At 39.6% G+C, this 17,304-nt stretch overlaps 1 protein-coding gene across 3 annotated transcripts; it reads left to right on the top strand.

Moving 5' to 3' along the window:
* Nucleotides 1–13,463: 13,463 nt before the first annotated feature.
* LOC130136805 (uncharacterized) lies at nucleotides 13,464–17,063 on the top strand. Of its 3 annotated transcripts, XM_056307148.1 has the most exons (3): nucleotides 13,464–13,587; nucleotides 15,509–16,285; nucleotides 16,745–17,063. In XM_056307148.1, the coding sequence occupies exons 2-3, from the start codon at nucleotides 15,653–15,655 to the stop codon at nucleotides 16,865–16,867; spliced, it is 756 nt and encodes a 251-aa protein (XP_056163123.1). In that variant the 5' UTR covers nucleotides 13,464–13,587; nucleotides 15,509–15,652; the 3' UTR covers nucleotides 16,868–17,063. The 3 variants fall into 3 exon arrangements, with proteins under 3 accessions (XP_056163123.1, XP_056163122.1, XP_056163124.1); XM_056307147.1 differs by lacking the exon at nucleotides 13,464–13,587 and having other exon boundaries at nucleotides 15,392–16,285; XM_056307149.1 differs by lacking the exons at nucleotides 13,464–13,587; nucleotides 16,745–17,063 and adding an exon at nucleotides 16,507–16,730 and having other exon boundaries at nucleotides 15,392–16,285.
* The last annotated feature ends 241 nt before the right edge of the window (nucleotides 17,064–17,304 follow it).

The raw sequence follows: 17,304 nt of genomic DNA on the forward strand, positions 1-17,304 counted from the left end.
GATGAGTCACGAGTCATTGGATATTGCGATACCGGAGTTAGAACACAGGTGCTTGTATCAGACAAGTTCACTGAACGTGACATGCATAGAACGATTAGCAACATGGAAGCTTTTAGCGTGGTCAATGTCTAATTGTTCGTGCTCTGGTCTTGTGTAAATAATCCTTAGACCTGAGGTACAGTGTTGACTTGTATGTTGGATGGCTATGGTTCACAGGTGCGCATATTGCTAGCTCGTTGATCCGTCTCTGTACTTGATGGCCATAGTTCATTCACATACGAAGTTACACGTGTGCGCAAAATGGAATCTGTCTCCTTGTTACATGCAAGGTACAATAATGATGTCCTACGCAATCTAATCTTGACACTGCAATGAAATCCTCGGCCGGGGTTGTAACCGAGAATGAACTGTTCATGCCTTATATAAAATGTATGTCAATTAGATTTTTTGCATATGATCGAATTGGTGACTTGACGAATATTCCATGGTCTTTGTTCGATCGGGACATAGTAAGGCAGAGGGATTGAATTACACTGTAGCCAAAGCTGACGGGTTCATTATGTTATTAAAATATTCACACTGTCTGGGTAGCCATGACATATTGCTAGATGTCAATCATGGCTTGTAGGACCTAGAGGTTGATCGGGACAATCAATTCTCTTGGGAGTACTAACGTGTTAGTGCAAGTCCTACTACCAGCTTAGTGATGAACCTAGGAATGTCACACACCATAACCAATTTAGAATGACGTTGTACGGAAGATGTAATATTGCAAATATGTTTGCAATTATAGCAATCGATTAGTGAGATTGTAATTAAATTAAATGTGATTTAATTTCATTTTATTTTCAGTCATGAGCGTGCGTGCATATGATGCACATGCAAACCTAAAGTGGACATATGTTAATGTGCCAAATGATCTTGCACTCTAAATTTTATAAAATTAAATTAATTAAAAGTATACACGGTCAACAAATGTTGACCATGTGCAGCACACGATCAGCTCCTTGCTGATCGTGTGTGTTTTAAATAAATAAAAAAAATGAATGATGATGGTGTGCATGCACACGGTCAACTGCTGACCGTGTGCATCACCCACGGTCAGCAACTGTTGCTGACCGTGGACATCACCCACGACCAGCAACCGTTGCTGGTCGCGTGAATACACGATCAGCAGCGGTTGCTGATCGTGTGAAGTGTGCCTGGCGATCAGCAACCGTTGCCGATTGCGCAAATAAAATTGTGATCAGCAACAGTTGCTGAGAAATACAGAAAAGAAACAGTGTGAGTAAGAGTGATATATGTGTGCGGGAGAGTTAAAAATAATTTTTCTCTCTTCCGACGTCGTGACTGAAATATCGAGAGTGCGGAGAATTATCGCCACAAGATTGCAAGCACAATTCTGTTGGTGATAAAAAAAAAGAAAAAAAAAAGAAAATGCAAAAAAGACAAAAATGCCCATGGATTAAATATATTGGGGTAAATGTGTCACAAAAAGAAAAGTTCGAGGTTTTTGGTGTCACAAAAAAAAGTTTGGGGTAAATGTGTCACATATGGCAAAGTTTGGAGTTTTTGGTGATTTTTTCCCAAATAAAAATAAAAAGTGTTTTGTGAAAGAAAGCGGTGAAAGAAGATATGGAAAATGTTTTCCGCTTTTCCTCACTTTTGAATGTGTTTTTTTTTTTCCATTGGTGGAAAATGTTTCCAATGACTAGTTTATTTTCCATGAAACGAACACCGGAAAATTCGGAAAATATTTTCATGAAAGTTATTTTCCGTGAAACGAACGGAGCCTTAAAGAAGACCAGTGCTCACTCAACTTTGAAATTGTATGTGCAGCCACTTCTTCGAAGGCTTAACTATTAGAGAGTAATATAAACTTTTATCCGTATCGTATTTGAACATTAAAACAATAATGAGCTGTTTGCAATTCGTATATGTACATAAGTATACACGTCTATGCTCTAGATACATGCATTGTGATGGTTCCTATGAGTTACGTGAGTAATATAATGTTGGACCATATTTTTCTCCATCCTTAATTGAAGGAAACTTCTTCAAATTTGGTGTTCTGATTGGTGTCATTAACATATTTGCTTTGGTGCCTAAGTCACAAATCTCGGGCTTAAACATTGGTTCTCTTCGTATATTCCAAGTTTTTAGTAGGTTCTCGTCTCGAAAAAGAAAATATAGCAATAAATAAACTCATTCAAATCTAAATTTAAACGAGGGTATATGGACCACACACGAGCAACTACATCCTAATCACGTCACGGGACCAATAGTTGACAAGTATGTTTGGGACCGGCGGGTCAACCTCGCCTGGAATCAAGCGTGAGTTGGGTATCACCAATCAATTCGATGTAAAATGGAAGCCGCTTGTCACGGCATCAAATCGAAGCTTTTGATCGTCAACTCTAATGTCGGTATTGCATTTTCGTGGCGGTGAAACGGTAGGGAGTAATGGGGCTGCGGTTGATTTCGCTTCGCATGGCGACATTCTGGATTGTTTTGTCACTCAAGAATTCGATTGACAACCGATCAGTATGATGCGAGCCGTTTGCAAGATTGCCGTTTCGGAGTACCCTGTCTCCCATGAGAGTTTTCTGTTAGATGTATGCCCTAAAGTTACTATGTAACAGTTACATGTTAGGGATTTAAGTTGTACTTTCAATTACATTATTTATTTAATGGCAATGACGTATTCATTCATTTGTCCAATTATTTAAATATATGAACGATTTCATAAGATCAGTTGTGACTGAACCTATTCTTGAGACGTTAAGAATTTATGTGACAGGTTCACAGTTAGATTGAATTTTTAAATTGTTCCCGGTCGATGGATCATTGAGTGGATATCAATAATCCTGTTGAGACCGGTGTGTTCTTAGCTTCACCGTTAAGTATTAGATATTTAAGGGAATGACGATTCACGAGTCATTGGGTATTGTGATGCTCGAGTTAGAACACAGGTGCTTGTACCAGACAAGTTCACTGAACGTGACACGCATTTAACGACTAGCAACATGGAAGCTTTAGCGTGGTCAATGCCTAATCATTCATGCTTTGGTCTTATGTAAATAATCCTTAGACCTGAGGCACAGTGTTGACTTGTGTGTTGGGTGGATATGGTTCACAGATGCGCATATTGCCGGTTCGTTGATCTATCTCTGTACTTGATGGCCATAGTTCGTTCACATACGAAGTTACATGTGTGCGCAAAATGAAATCTGTTACCTTGTTATACACAAGGTACAATAATTATGTCCTATGCAATCTAATCTTGACATTGCATGAAAAATCCTCGGCCGGGGTTGTAACCGATAATGAACTGTTCATGTCTTATATAAAATGTATGTCAATTAGATTTTTTGCATATGATCGAATTGGTGACTTGACGAATATTCCATGGTCTTTGTTCGATCGAGACATAGTAAGGCAGAGGGATTGAATTACACTGTAGCCAAAGCTGACGGGTTCATTATGTTATTAAAATATTCACACTGTCTGGGTAGCCATGACATATTGCTAGATGTCAATCATGGCTTGTAGGACCTAGAGGTTGATCGGGACAATCAATTCTCTTGGGAGTACTAACGTGTTAGTGCAAGTCCTACTACCAGCTTAGTGATGAATCTAGGAATGTCACACAGCATAACCAATTTAGGATGACGTTGTACGGAAGATGTAATATTGCAAATATGTTTGCAATTATAGCAATCGATTAGTCAGATTGAGATTAAATTAAATGTGATTTAATTTAATTTTATTTCAGTCATGAGCGTGCATGCATATGATGCACACGCAAACCTAAAGTGGACACATGTTAATGTGCCATATGATCTTGCACTCTAAATTTTATAAAATTAAATTAATTAAAAGTGTACACGGTCAACAAATGTTGACCTGATCGTGTGTGTTTTAAATTTAAAAAAAAAAAAATGAATGATGATGGTGTGCATGCACGCGGTCAACTGCTGACCGTGTGCATCACCCACGGTCAGCAACTGTTGCTGGTCGTGTGAATACACGATCAGCAGCGGTTGCTGATCGTGTGAAGTGTGCCTGGCGATCAGCAACCGTTGCTGATCGCACAAATAAAATTGTGATCAGCAACAGTTGCTGAGAAATACAGAAAAGAAACAGTGTGAGTAAGAGTGATATATGTGTGCAGGAGAGTTAAAAATAATTTTTCTCTCTTCCGACGTCGTGACTGAAATATCGAGAGTGCGGAGAATTGTCGCCACAAGATTGCTAGCACAATTCTATTGGTGATTACCCGCAAGTTCTCCCTTCCGTTCGTCGTGCGATTGGTGATGTGTCTGAACTAGAGGTCCGACAGTTGTGGGGCTCGAACTGAAGAACATTCGAACCGAAATCGTTTTGGGCACGCTACGAAAGGTAATCCGTTTAACCCCCTATGGTCTTCCGATTTTTGATTGAAACGCATGAACAACACCTTTGGAGATACATGTATGGTTATATCTTTCCGCTGCGTTTATATTTAATTTTAACTATGCATGTTCCGTAGAAAACCAACATTTTCGACATTTTCCTACGAAAGTTGTGGAATCTTTGCTCGTTTGTCCATCATATTCATCTCATGGTATCTTGGACCACGAACGAGTCCCCCTGTTCAGTCTCTGCTGTTTGTTGCCCCAAGAAATAATTTTCTTCTGTAGTCCTTCTGTCGAATCAATGGGTCTAGCCTTTGCTAAGTTACTATATGATCTTCGTCAAGCAAAGAGGTCTAATGCCTAAAGCTTATTTGACGGACTGCGGTGTCGCTGTTGACTCGATATTGCTTGTGTTGAGTTGGCCTACTTGTTACTTTCTTGGCATCCTACAGCATCATTTGTCATTGAATAAACATGTCTATGGTCGTACACTCTTCCGCTGCTGCGGCGCAATACGTCCGCCAGGAGTCATATAGTCCTCAGTGGTACCCACCGCAGGGGTATCCTCCGCAGAGTTATCCACCAGCTCCGTATCCTCCGCAGGGTGGATCATCGTGCCTTGCTGGGCAAACTGTAGGGCAATACGTGCACCAAGGGTCATATCTTCCACATGGATATCCTCCGCCGGGTGGATACCTTCCTGCGTATCCTCCTCCGCCTGCAGTTTATCCACCACCTGTGACATATCCACCAGCTACTTATCCTAGTCCTTCAGTTCCATATCATCCAGGTATTGATCGTAACTTTGATTGTCAGAGTAGTAATTGTATTATGAACATCTTAGCTGTAACTTGCAGCTGTTCTTTCATTTTTTTACCCTTTTCTATTGGAGTCGGGAGCTATTGATGTTGTTGAACTTAAAAGTGTATTGTGACTGTCGTCTTTTCTTTGCTGCGTAAAGCTGAATTTACTCCTGTAATTGGTTTTTAATTCCGAAGTTGAAGGGATTTCGCTGAGGCACTGACAGTCACTAGTTTTCTCTCTTTAGTGTTTTCGTTGGGTAAAACCTGTTCACCCTTGTGATGTCAGTTTCACAAAACCTTCTTTCTTCTTTTCTGCTCAGTGACAAATAGAAGTAGGTGAAACAATTGTAAGCAGTGGAATGGGAACTCGGGTTCAAAGATGATGATTATTTTGGAGTTTTGTTTTTTCTCACTGAGCTTCTTGCTGGCGTCATGTATGAGTCCATGAGTCCATCAACGTAGATCAGATGGACATGCAAATTACGCAACTCTAGTTATTTAGCTTCTCTATGACGGCTGTCTATGTTTCTTGATCTGGTTCCCTGCGTGTTTATAGGGCATGGTCTTGGTACGAGAACAATGGTAGCTGGAAGTTGCACTACTACTAGCCACACGTATTATGGTGCTCATTATCTCGCATATGGGCCTGTCTACGGCCATTTTGTATAGTTTAAGCACGGGAAGTTTGGAAAGCGCTGGAAACATGGCATGTTTGGAAAGTACAAGGGCAAGTTCTTCAAAAGACGGAAGTGAATCATGACATCTGTCCTGCTGGGGGACTGTTGTTGGCTTTCGACTGTTTCTCGTATGACCGTGTGGTTCTATTATGCGATTCGTGTTATATTGGTGGAATCAATAAGTGCTGAAAATGCTTCCTGTGTGTTGGTGAAAGAGAGAGTACTTTATTATTGAGATCAAAAAAAGTATTTATAGGCTTAGCCGCTTAGGTTAAGCCTTGTATAACTACATGGGCCAAATACATAAATGAGCTCAACTTGCTAACACTATAAAATAATAAATAATAAACCTGACATTGTATATCTACGATTGGTTGCTCTCTTTAAGAAATTGGCTTGAGTCTTTTAACAATGGCAATTTGCTTACTAATTTGAGATTCGTTTGAATCACTGTTTGATAAGCTTTTGTTATGATGAAGTTTAAGAGCTTTGCTCTGCATGTTGAAAACAAGTGAAGATGCTTTGGCTGACTTTGAGTGGAATTTCTGGGTAACTGTTCCTGCTAATATCTTTAGTTCTGATTGAATGTGGCTGGCATTTAGTTTGTTAAAAAAGCCAAGGACTTTGGCAGTCTTGAGAGGAGGATGAAAGGTCAATAGGTCTGATGGAAGCTGAGAAATTGCTCATGGTGATTAACTATAATTTCGTGATTTCATTGATCAAAATGAAAAGGTAGCGGACGCATGATTATGACAGTATTGTCGTTCTTTTCAATTGCTTGAATTGTCTCGTTTGCTCAAGACCTGGTGTTGGATGAACTTCTTTTCTAGTTCTCCCCTTTTCTTTCTTCAGACCATTTGACTTTTCCCAGGTCTTGGGAAGTCCATTTATATCTGTTGATGAGGAATACAATTCTTGCTGAAACTCTTGGAGGCCGAATGTTCACGAGTTTGAGGCTCCGATTATTTTTCAGAAAACGAATAATTTGGGAAGTATTTTCCTAAAAAGTGATCACTTGTATCATTTGAAACGATTAATTAATAATTTTTTTTTCATTGTCAACAAAAAAAGTATGTCTAATCATTTTAGGTTAATAGTTTTCAAATAATTTAATTTCCGCGAAATAAATGCACCATAATATTCAAGTGATTTCTTTTTTGGCCTTTTAATTCAAGCATTAGGGTGGTGACAATTCTAATTTTAGAGGATGTTATACTTAATAGTTCCTTTAGCTCGATAGAGTTGTTCAAACCGGAAAAAAGAAGGAAATTATGGCTATATATTCTCAGATTCATGTGTCACGGACCGTAATTTTCTCGTGCTCCTATATCCTTGTGAGTGGTGCTTGGGGTTATCAGATGAAGAGTGAGTAATGCAGAAATGATGAATACAACTGGGTCATGGAATGGTGTCAGGATCTTTGTTGCTAGGAGTTCTAAGATGGAATGAATATACTTTTAGGAGCTCTTAAAGCGAAATTGGCCTCCCATGCACAAACTGATTGTGAGCTGATACTGCTCTCCTGATGAGGTCATGACAAGCCCAAACCAGTCATGGTGCTTAAAGTATTTTGCGTGTATCACTCGATGGACTAGACGCCCGAGCTTAGTTGGGCGTGGTGCGATCCAATACGATGAAGCTATTCATCATATTGTTCTTTGGAACAACTAGTGAACAAAAGCTGGCCTGGTGTGAACGACCCACCAGGCATTGGGCTATTCTGTGGCTAAGGAACTGCTGGCCCGTTATAGATGATATCAGAGCAAGATCCCTTCAGTAGGTGAGTGAGTTGAAGAAAACCTATGGTCTACCGAGTTTTATGAGGGCGGAGAATGAATCGCTAGGGCCAAAAGATATTCGGACAAAAAGCGGCTCTTGACTAGCTTCGAGGATGACAATGGGGGCACAACAAAGAACTGATTCCTCACTGAATAGGGAAAACGTTTCTGGATCAATTTGGCGAATCTCAAGATAGGTCTCCTGCCATGTTATCAACAAGGGGAAAAACCTCTATTGGTCTGTTGAATTCATAAGAATCCGGAAGTAGGCAAAAAATGGTGTTGTCAAAATGGTGCAGTTGGCAAAAAATGCCGCACTTGTCGGGGGAAGCACAAGTGACCGAGGGTGTTGAACGGCTCTGATCGGAAAAAGCCATTAGTGGAGAGAAGTTGTTTTGTTGGGTGAGCGTCCACTCATGTAAGTCCCAAAAAAGGGGCATTGATGGTCAAGAAGCGACGCAGGGAAGCGATAGAACAGCTACAACGAGGGCATTGCGAGATTGAGCGGGGGAGAATGTCACGGATCTTGATTCTCTTGTACTCCGATACCCTTGTGAGTGGTGCTCGAGGTTATCGGGTGAAGAGTAAGTGATGCAAAAAGGATGAATACAACTGGGTCGTAGGAGTGGTGTCAAGACAGTTGGTGCTAGGAATTCAAGGATGGAATGAATATACCCTGAGGAGCTTTGAAGGTGGGGTTGGTTTCCTGTGCATAAACTAGTCGGGAGCTAATGCTACTCTCCAGATAAGGACATGGCAGGACGAAACCAGTTGTGGTGCCTAAAGTATTTCGCATGAATCGTTTGATGAACTAGACGCTCAAGTTTAGCTGAGCGTGGCGCGATCCAATATTAGGAAGCTATTCGCCGTATTATTCTATGGAATAACTAGAGTACGGGGGCTGGCTTGGTGTGAATGACCTACTAGGCGCCGCACGAGCTACTCCGTGGCCAAGAAACTGCCAGCCTGTGACACATGCAATCGAGTTGAAAAGTAGACTCGTTCGACTATATATAACCTAGCTGGTGGTGCCGAGATCATACCTATTAGAGAGTGGTTGTCATTTTCAATACACTAGTTACACATAACATAAAGAGACATCGTATTAATAATGTCAATCTTTCATTATTTAGGTATTTAACAAATATCCTCGGATACCCACTTAACGAAAAATCCTTTGAGATATGTCTACGTCTGCCAATTGAAGCTGAAAACACGAACATGCGTGCACGGACAAGCGGTTTGACATGTTTGGAAAGCGAGGTAAGTACTTCGTTTTTTGGGGTAAGAAAAAATTGTAATAAAAGTAAAAGCTAACTGTAGTCTACAACCCTTGATTGACCGATCAAGTTCTCAAATCAGCATCCGAAATGGCCTGCATATTAGGAAGCGGCAGGTGCCAGATTTTGACAGCAAAATCCCGATGACTCCTTCCTTTCTTTGCCCAGGTGATCATTGACTTGGATCGCTTCCTTTAAGGCGGGTCTCATCTGCCGCCGAGCATATTGTTCCGACAGCGTCTCACAATCAAGAATTAAAGGAGTCGTGTGTCTATAACAGTGATTTTTTGTTGTTGGAAGAATTGAAGTACCACCAGGAAATGCATCTCAATCTCAACAAGCTGAATGTTAAGATTCCTACTGATGATGACGGGTTTTGTAAAATTACTGGGCATTTGACAAGCGTCATCGTATTTCAACTTGATGGGGTGACTGAAAAAAACTAGCGATTCAGTTGCCTGAGTCAATTTGGGTCAACCCATCGGTCGTGCGAATGGTTTGTCAGCCACCATAATGAAGTGACCATCTATCAGATCCAACCCGCCAGTTGAAAGTAGAAAACTCTATAAATAGCTGTTTAAGAGTTGAGAATCAGGTTTGGAACATTCGACTCTGATATGAATTACATACAATTTCTCTCATTCTCCAATTTTTGATTTAAGCATCGGAAGGCCAATCCGTGTGAAAAATACCAACCAAAGGGAAGCCAAAAACGTATCCTCCATGTTGATTTGACTGACTTGAGTTTGTTTCGGTGGGGGGAAGGCGACGCCCGGCAAGGCTGCCGTGACCTGGGCGAGGGCCGGTCTCGCCGGATCTAGCGAGGGGAGTCATTGCCGGGGCTCGCCCGCCCTCGCCTAGGCGAGGGTCGGCCGAGCCTCGCCTGTCGCGGGCGACGGCGGTCTCGTTCGAGCGAGGCCAGGCGGCCGGCCATGGTCGGTGGCCGGTGTCCGGTCACCGGTCAAAGGTAGAAGAAGAATAAAGAAAAGAAAAAAAAATCAGAAAAAAATTTAAAAAATCGAAGTGTACTTGCTAAACTATGTCGTTTTGAAGTGTACATACTGACTGTACATGCTGACTAAACCTCCGGCGAACCACATTGGCTTCAAAATTTAATAAAAAAATGCCACGTTGGATTTCCGGTCAAATTGACCGGAGTTGGCACTTAAATAATCGTTTTTCAAAAAGTTTGGCACTTAAGTGATCCGGCGGAAACTTTTGGCACTAAAATGAGCGCCGTACACAAGTTTTGACACTTCTAGTGTTGTTCCTCCCATAATAATAGTCGTAGATTTTCCTGGAACGTTTGGACGTGGAGATAATTCTTCTGCTCTCTTATCTTTGAGTGGAAGATCAACTCATCTTATATCTTTATTTTTTGGTTTTTTATTAGTTTGGCAGGATTCTATCGACTCAAACATTAAGTGAGGGGGTGTCCAAAAAAAAAAAAACCATTAAGTGAGGGAAGATTTTATCGTATTAACCTCAAGCAATAATGAGTATTTGCTTTAGTATAGTTTGTTCCATGTTATTACCTTTTAATAGTTAAATAATTGATGTACGTGCCCCTTTTCTTACGTAATTGTCGCTGGTATAAATTTTGGACTTAATCCTTGACTAATATATACTTCGATGCAACTTACTTTTCTAGCATTAGTGTGCAACCAATAACCTTTTCCATTCTCAATAGACCTAATATATAAACAACATGTGCTCTTAATATATATTATAAAAAGGGATAAGTACATTGTAAATCCTAAAATTTGTCACGAAAGTACAATTAAGTCTTAAAACTTATCAAGAAAGTGCAATGTATTTCTAAAACTTTCAAAAAGTACAATTAAGTTTTAAAACTTGTCAAATTGGTCTAATCAAGTCCTTCATTTGATTGTACGTTTTAGGACTTTCAGTGTAGTTATCCCTTATAAGAAATAAAATAACTATTCCTGTGTATCAATCAGTTGTACTAATTATGGAACTGGTCAATGCGGTTCATTATGAAATATACTATATCTCGAATAAGTTGTTTTAAAGAAACAATTGTACTATACTACCCTACAAAGCGAACGTTTAAGAAAATGACCATAATACAACTTTCAATAAATTAAATTGATATCTTTTTAATTTAGTAGTAAATATATATAATAATAATAATAATGCAAGTGTTCCCTCCAAATTTGGCAATTCCTCTTTTGCCGTCAATGTAAAACCCACCACCGACACTACACAGGCGGTTTCCCACCGTGGATGATCACCATATCATCACAACCTCTCGCACATCCTCCTTCCTTGACCAGCTGCACCATTTTTGCTTCAAATCCGTTGCAGATGCTCAGGATTTGACGGCATATTTACTTTTGACTTGTTGACTTGGCCGTTGAGCAATCTCTTATGAACAATAAGGTTGTCGACATTCGAGTTCGACATAATTGTGTGAAAAAAGAAAACGAGAACATCAGATGTAACTTATCTACTTTCTTTCTTCAACAGATATTTGTTTTCTTTTTCATTGATGCAAATAAAACGTTTGTTTATGTACTAAAGTAATATGCTTTCGGTTCTCTTGATATTAGAGGTGGTATACGGGTCAAGAACCCATATATTAGTCCATATCTAATGATTGTAGGTTATAAGTGGGTTGGGTTTAGTTTTAAAAATATACTTAAATGGGTCATTAATGGGTTACTTATTAACTTAATGGGTATTAAATGGGTTACCCAATAAGCCTAAGTGAAAATTTCAATGTTTTTTAATTTTTTGATTTTTATATTCTTTTTCTTTTTTTCTTTTTTCCCTGCCGATGGCCGGTCTCGGCGACGGCCGGCGGCCGGCCACAGACGAGGGACGAGCTCGCTAGAGGCTAGCGAAGCTCAGGCTCGCCGATTTGGCGAGACTCAAGCTCGTCGATCTGGCGAGGCCGAGGCCTCGTCTGCCACTGGCGAGCCTCGAGCCTCATCGATCCAGCGAGACTTGAGCTCGCCGGCCTCGTTAGATTGGCGAGGCTCAAGGCTCGCCAGTGGCTAGTGGGGCCTTGTCCTTGCCAGATTGGCGAGCTCATCCCTCGCTGGTGGCCACTGGTGGGGGAAGAAGAAAAAATAAAAATAGAAAAGGAAAAAGGAAAAGAAAAAAAGAAAATGGAAAATAAAAAAAAGAAAAAGAAAAAGAAAAGAAAAAGAAAAAGAAAAATAATGAAAATATGATTTTTTAAAAATAAAATAAAACATATTAAAATATTAAAATGAATGCATGAAGGAAAATACGATTTTTCATACCAAACGTCGAAAAATATTTTCTAGTTCATTTCCAGGTTTCAGCCAAATATTGGAAAATATTGTCATTTTTTTGAAAATATTTTCCAGAAATGTTATATTTTCCGCGAAACAAACGAAGTCTCAATTTTTTTTAAAAGATTTGTATTGCTTGAAGATGTTTTAGCAATACAATTTTTCAAAATAATTATCAGAAATAAGCTTTCCTAGATTTAGTTAAATGGATCGGGTCGGGTATGGGTCAAGATTTTGCCTTGCGATAATTGGGTCATAAACGGGTTAAATGGGTCAAGTTGGGTCGGGTCGGGACCATTTATAACCCGACCCGACCCGACCCGACCCGACCTACCCATTTAGGAGGTCTACTTGATATGAAGGAAATAAGTAAAGAACTACTCTTTTACTTAAATTGTAGAATATTAATTTTTTCAATTTTGTTTATTATTAGTAACTGCTTTTCAAAACACTTGGCCCTCAAGCATTGATTCTTCATAAAACAGATGGGCACCTACAAGATAAACCACCGTAAGTAAGCTAAATCTTAATACCAAGTGTCTTAGGTAGAATTTGACCAGGCTTTGTGAATCTATGGTTCGTCCCATCGGATGAGAGATAGAGTAGAGAGTTGGAAAATTCTCTCTCTTTATGATCTAATGGAATGAGCCAGATTCACAAAATATGATTGTTAATAGCAATGAGTTCAGAGAAAAGATCAGAAATGTTGCAGTCGTTTGAAATAGCCGTGAATTATTACGCGTCATGAAGGTACTAGTAAAATTTTAAAATTTTGAGAGAATTTCTGCGTAATTGAAGCTGTTGCAAAAATGATGTACCAAAGAATCTCTCAAAAGCAAAGAAGGAGCCCATGCCACGCACATGCCCCTCAAACTTTGTAAATTGCTTTGAAATGAACCTTTTCATACCTTAGTCAGCTCTCACGATGAAAACCGTGGGAGCAATTTTCTGATGCACATATATATATTATAGGGCCGTGCCTTTTTTTCAATCATTTTTTTATTAACGAGTTATAAATACGGGATAATTTGAAATATATCGAATCAAGTTTTCATATTCATATATAGAAAAAAGATGGTTAGATATCTATGAAAGTTTTCTAGACCTTGGACACGTTAATCCCATATTTAATTCGGGGAAAAGGAGGAATGGGGACGCGTCCAACTAACGCTTAAAGCAGATATGTACGTCCCAGTCATCATCTATCGCATCGATTCTTCAATTATTTTATGTTTATATCATTTTGGTGATCTCAGTTTTTCAGTGTTTGCCTTGGCTTGTGTTTTCTTCTCTCCTCTTCTCCCGCGATCTATTCATCCGATCAGAGCAGCAACAGCAACGCGCGATTCTCATCTCCCCGACCACTACGTACGATCTCTCTGTCTCTCTGTGCCATTGATATCGACATGGTTCGTCTCTTCTGATATTGTACTTGCGTCTTCCTCTGTCGTGTTTTTTCCTTCTCTTTTTGTCCTGAATTTGAATGGTTCGACCATTGCATGTCGCTTCTGACAAATGGGTGTTGCATTTTCGCGGCGGTGAGACGGTGGGGAGTAATGGGGACGCGTTTGATTTCGCTTCGCTTGCAACATTCTGGATGGTATGTCACCCAAGAACTTGATTGGCAACCGATCGGTATGATGTGAGTCATTTGCGAGGTTGCCGTTTCGTAGTACCCTGCCTGCCATGGGAGTTTTTGACATTCTCCCACGTAAGTTGTAGGATCTTTGTTCGTTTGTCTAGCATATTCATATCATGGTATCTTAAACGAGGAACGAGTTCCTCTATTCAGTAAGGATAAGCATGATTGCAGGGTAAAACCGAGAACTGTAAAATGATTTCCGCCGGTCCGATTCCAGGTTTCAATACGCTCCGGTATGGTTCTAGTTTCATTTTTTTAAGGAACCGGAGCCGGGAAACAAATTTGGACAGAGAAAAAATTAGGGTATGCATTTGATGTTATTTCTTTTTATAACGACAATATGTTGTCCGAAAGATTTCCTTTTATTTCTTTTTTTTTGGTCAAAATTTTATTTTTTCTTTTGTATTATATCATCAGATTTTTTCTTGACTAAATTTTGTCATATTATTTGAAAATTAAATTGTGGTTCCATTCGACCAAAAAAAAATATTTGTGGTTCTTTATTTTTTTCTTATTAATTTCTGTGAATAGTCTTGATCCTTAATAACTATTTATAAGGTTACTCGTGCCAAGATCAAAGTTGCTTGTATTTGAATTTTTCCTCCACCAGCTGTGTCGGGTGAAAATAATCCATGTTTTATATTTAGAAGAGGAATATGTACTAAGGAAAATTAGGGAATTTTATTTTAAAAATATTAAAAAAAGAAGAAGAAAATAGTTCTATGATCTTTGTGTGATTTGTTTTTCTCAATCCTCAAGTTAATTTTAAGGTTCTCGAACTCCCCACCTCTTTCTGTTCAACCGAAAGTGAATTTGATTGATAAACCAATAAAAAAATATTTAGTATTTAGAAAAAAGCAATTAAATTTATATATTAGGTATTTAACTTGAGTTTTCTTTACACGTGTGTCGTTCAGTTACCTAAATAAGAAATTATAGAATTACTACTACCAAAAATAGAACAAGTAATTATACATATTTGTGTTTCTTACGAAGAAAATTGAGTCAATATATAGATCATGTAGCTTTACTTTTGACCCATTATTTATCATGTCATCAACAATGACATTGTTTCTAAGGTGATGTGTATTAGCCATTAGACATTATATTCATCACCATACTCGGAATATGTATTAGAAACCATAAGGAGAGCAAGTCACCTACCAAATGAGATGATTGAATGTAAACAAGAATAAATTAAATTCATACCCATTATTCACATATACACATGCAAATGTATTTGTCCGTAAGTTCTAACCACATTTTTTTTTTCGATTAGGAAATAACATCAATGCATTGGGCCGAAAAGCAAAATAAAAAAGGAAACCTAGTAGATGCTAGAACCGACCCTAGAACTTGGGAATGGGTAGATTATAGATTGCAGGTGAAACTTGTAAGGATATCTTGTATTAAATTTGTACTCATTACAGGTTTTATCTAGAACTTGGAACCGCTCACCCCTATTATTTAGTCTGTGCTTTTTGTTGCCCAAGAAATAATTTTGTATTTGTAGTCCTTATGTTGAAATAAGAGGTCAAGCCTTTGCTAAGTTACTAGATAATCCTTGTCAAGCAAACAGGTCTAATGTCAAGCTTATTTGACAGACTGCGGTGTCACTCTTGACTCAATATTGCTTGTGTTGGGCAGGCGTACTTGTCACTCTCTCGGCATCCTATAGCATCATTTGTCATTGAATAAACATGGATCAACATGACGTGGACTCCGCTGACAAAAGCGTTTTCATGAGCGTTGCTGGGAACGCTCCGGTGCAATACATGCACCACGGGTCATATGCTTCACATGAATGTACTTCACAGGGATATCCTCCGCAGGGTTATCCACCAGCTGGGTACCCTCCGTCGGGTGGAATCTCGAACCTTGCTGGGTACACTATGGAGCAATGCATGCAGCGCGGGTCATATCCTCCACATGGATATCCTCCGCAGGGGTATCTACCAGCTGGGTATCCTCCGCCGGGTGGATTCTCGAGCCTTGTTGGGTACACTGCGGAGCAATGCATGCAACGCGGGTCATATCCTCCACAAGGATATCCCCCGCAGGGGTATCCACCAACTGGGAATCCTCCGCGGGGTGGATTCTCGAGCCTTGTTGGGCACACTGCGGGGCAATGCATGCAACGCTGGTCATATCCTCCACATGGATATCCTCCGCAGGGGTATCCACCAGCTGGGAATCCTCCGCTGGGTGGATTCTGGAGCCTTGCTGGGTACACTGCGGCGCAATGCATGCAACGCGGGTCATATCCTCCACATGGATGTCCTCCGCAGGGGTATTTACCAGCTGGGTATCCTCCGCCGGGCGTATACCATCCTGCCGGTTATCCTCCTTCACCTGCAGCTTATCCACCACCTGGGGGACATACACCAGGTCCTTATCCCTGTCCTCCAGGTCCATATTAATCAGGTATTGATCGTAACTGCGATTGTCAGACTAGTAATTGTCTTATGAACATCTTAGCTGAAACTTGTAGTTGATGTTTCATGTTTTGCCCCGCGCTTTTTTTTATTGGAGTTGGGAGCTATTGATGTTGTTGAACTTAAAAAGTGTATTGTGACTGTCGTCTTTATCTTACTGCGCAAAGCTGAATTTACTCCTGTAATTGGTTTTTACTCCCGAGGTTGAAGGGATTTCGCTGAGGCACTGACGGTCTCTGGTTTTCTCTCTCTGGTGTTTTCGTTGGGTAGGACCTGTTCACCCTCGTGATGTCAGTTTCACAAAACCTTCTTTCTTCTTGCTAGTGTCATTCATGTATGAGTCCATCAACGTAGATCAGATAGACATGCAAACGATGTTACTCTGGTTATTCAGCTTCTCTATGACGGCTATCTATGTTTCTTGATCTGGTTCCCTGCGTGTTTATAGGGCATAGTCCTGGTATGGGAACGATGGTGGCTGGGGGTTTCACTGTTGCTTATGGGGCACACCACATGTCGCAAAAGTTCTGAGGGCATCAAGATATACAGTTTTATGGATGAATTTGTGTAAAGTGTATTCGGTTTTCTTGATAAAAGGAAACAAGTAAAGAACTGTTTTTGTTCGTATGTCCATTTAAGTTGTAATCTTGACCAATCTTGACCTAATGCTCCCCCTTTTCTTACCAACTTTAGGATAAGTTTTGCCAACCTTGACCAATATTATATATGTATATTGTATAAGAATATGATGTGATGTAACCGACTTATTTTACATAGTGTGCAACCAATAATCTTTTCTATTCTCAATTGACTTAATATAATGACACTTGGTCTTAATACATTTTATAAAATATAAATTGACTCTTCCAATATCCCAATTAGTAGTACTAATTATGGAAATTATTCCAAATACATTTTATAATAATGTTATGAAATATACTGTATCTCAAATACATGAGTTAGAACAAATTATTCCAAAGAAAGAATTGAAGACCGATACTATCTATA

Source organism: Syzygium oleosum, unplaced genomic scaffold (genome assembly GCF_021117445.2).
Source record: "Syzygium oleosum isolate NSW1041296 unplaced genomic scaffold, Sole_v2.1 Sole_v2.50, whole genome shotgun sequence".
Taxonomy (NCBI): domain Eukaryota; kingdom Viridiplantae; phylum Streptophyta; class Magnoliopsida; order Myrtales; family Myrtaceae; genus Syzygium; species Syzygium oleosum.

Bases quoted from the DNA above. Each gene is read 5' to 3' on its own strand.
- LOC130136805 (XM_056307148.1), top strand. From the start codon at position 15,653: ATGCTTCACATGAATGTACTTCACAGGGATATCCTCCGCAGGGTTATC. The intron at 16,286-16,744 runs GTATTGATCGTA...GCGTGTTTATAG, and splicing joins TCCAGGTCCATATTAATCAG to GGCATAGTCCTGGTATGGGA.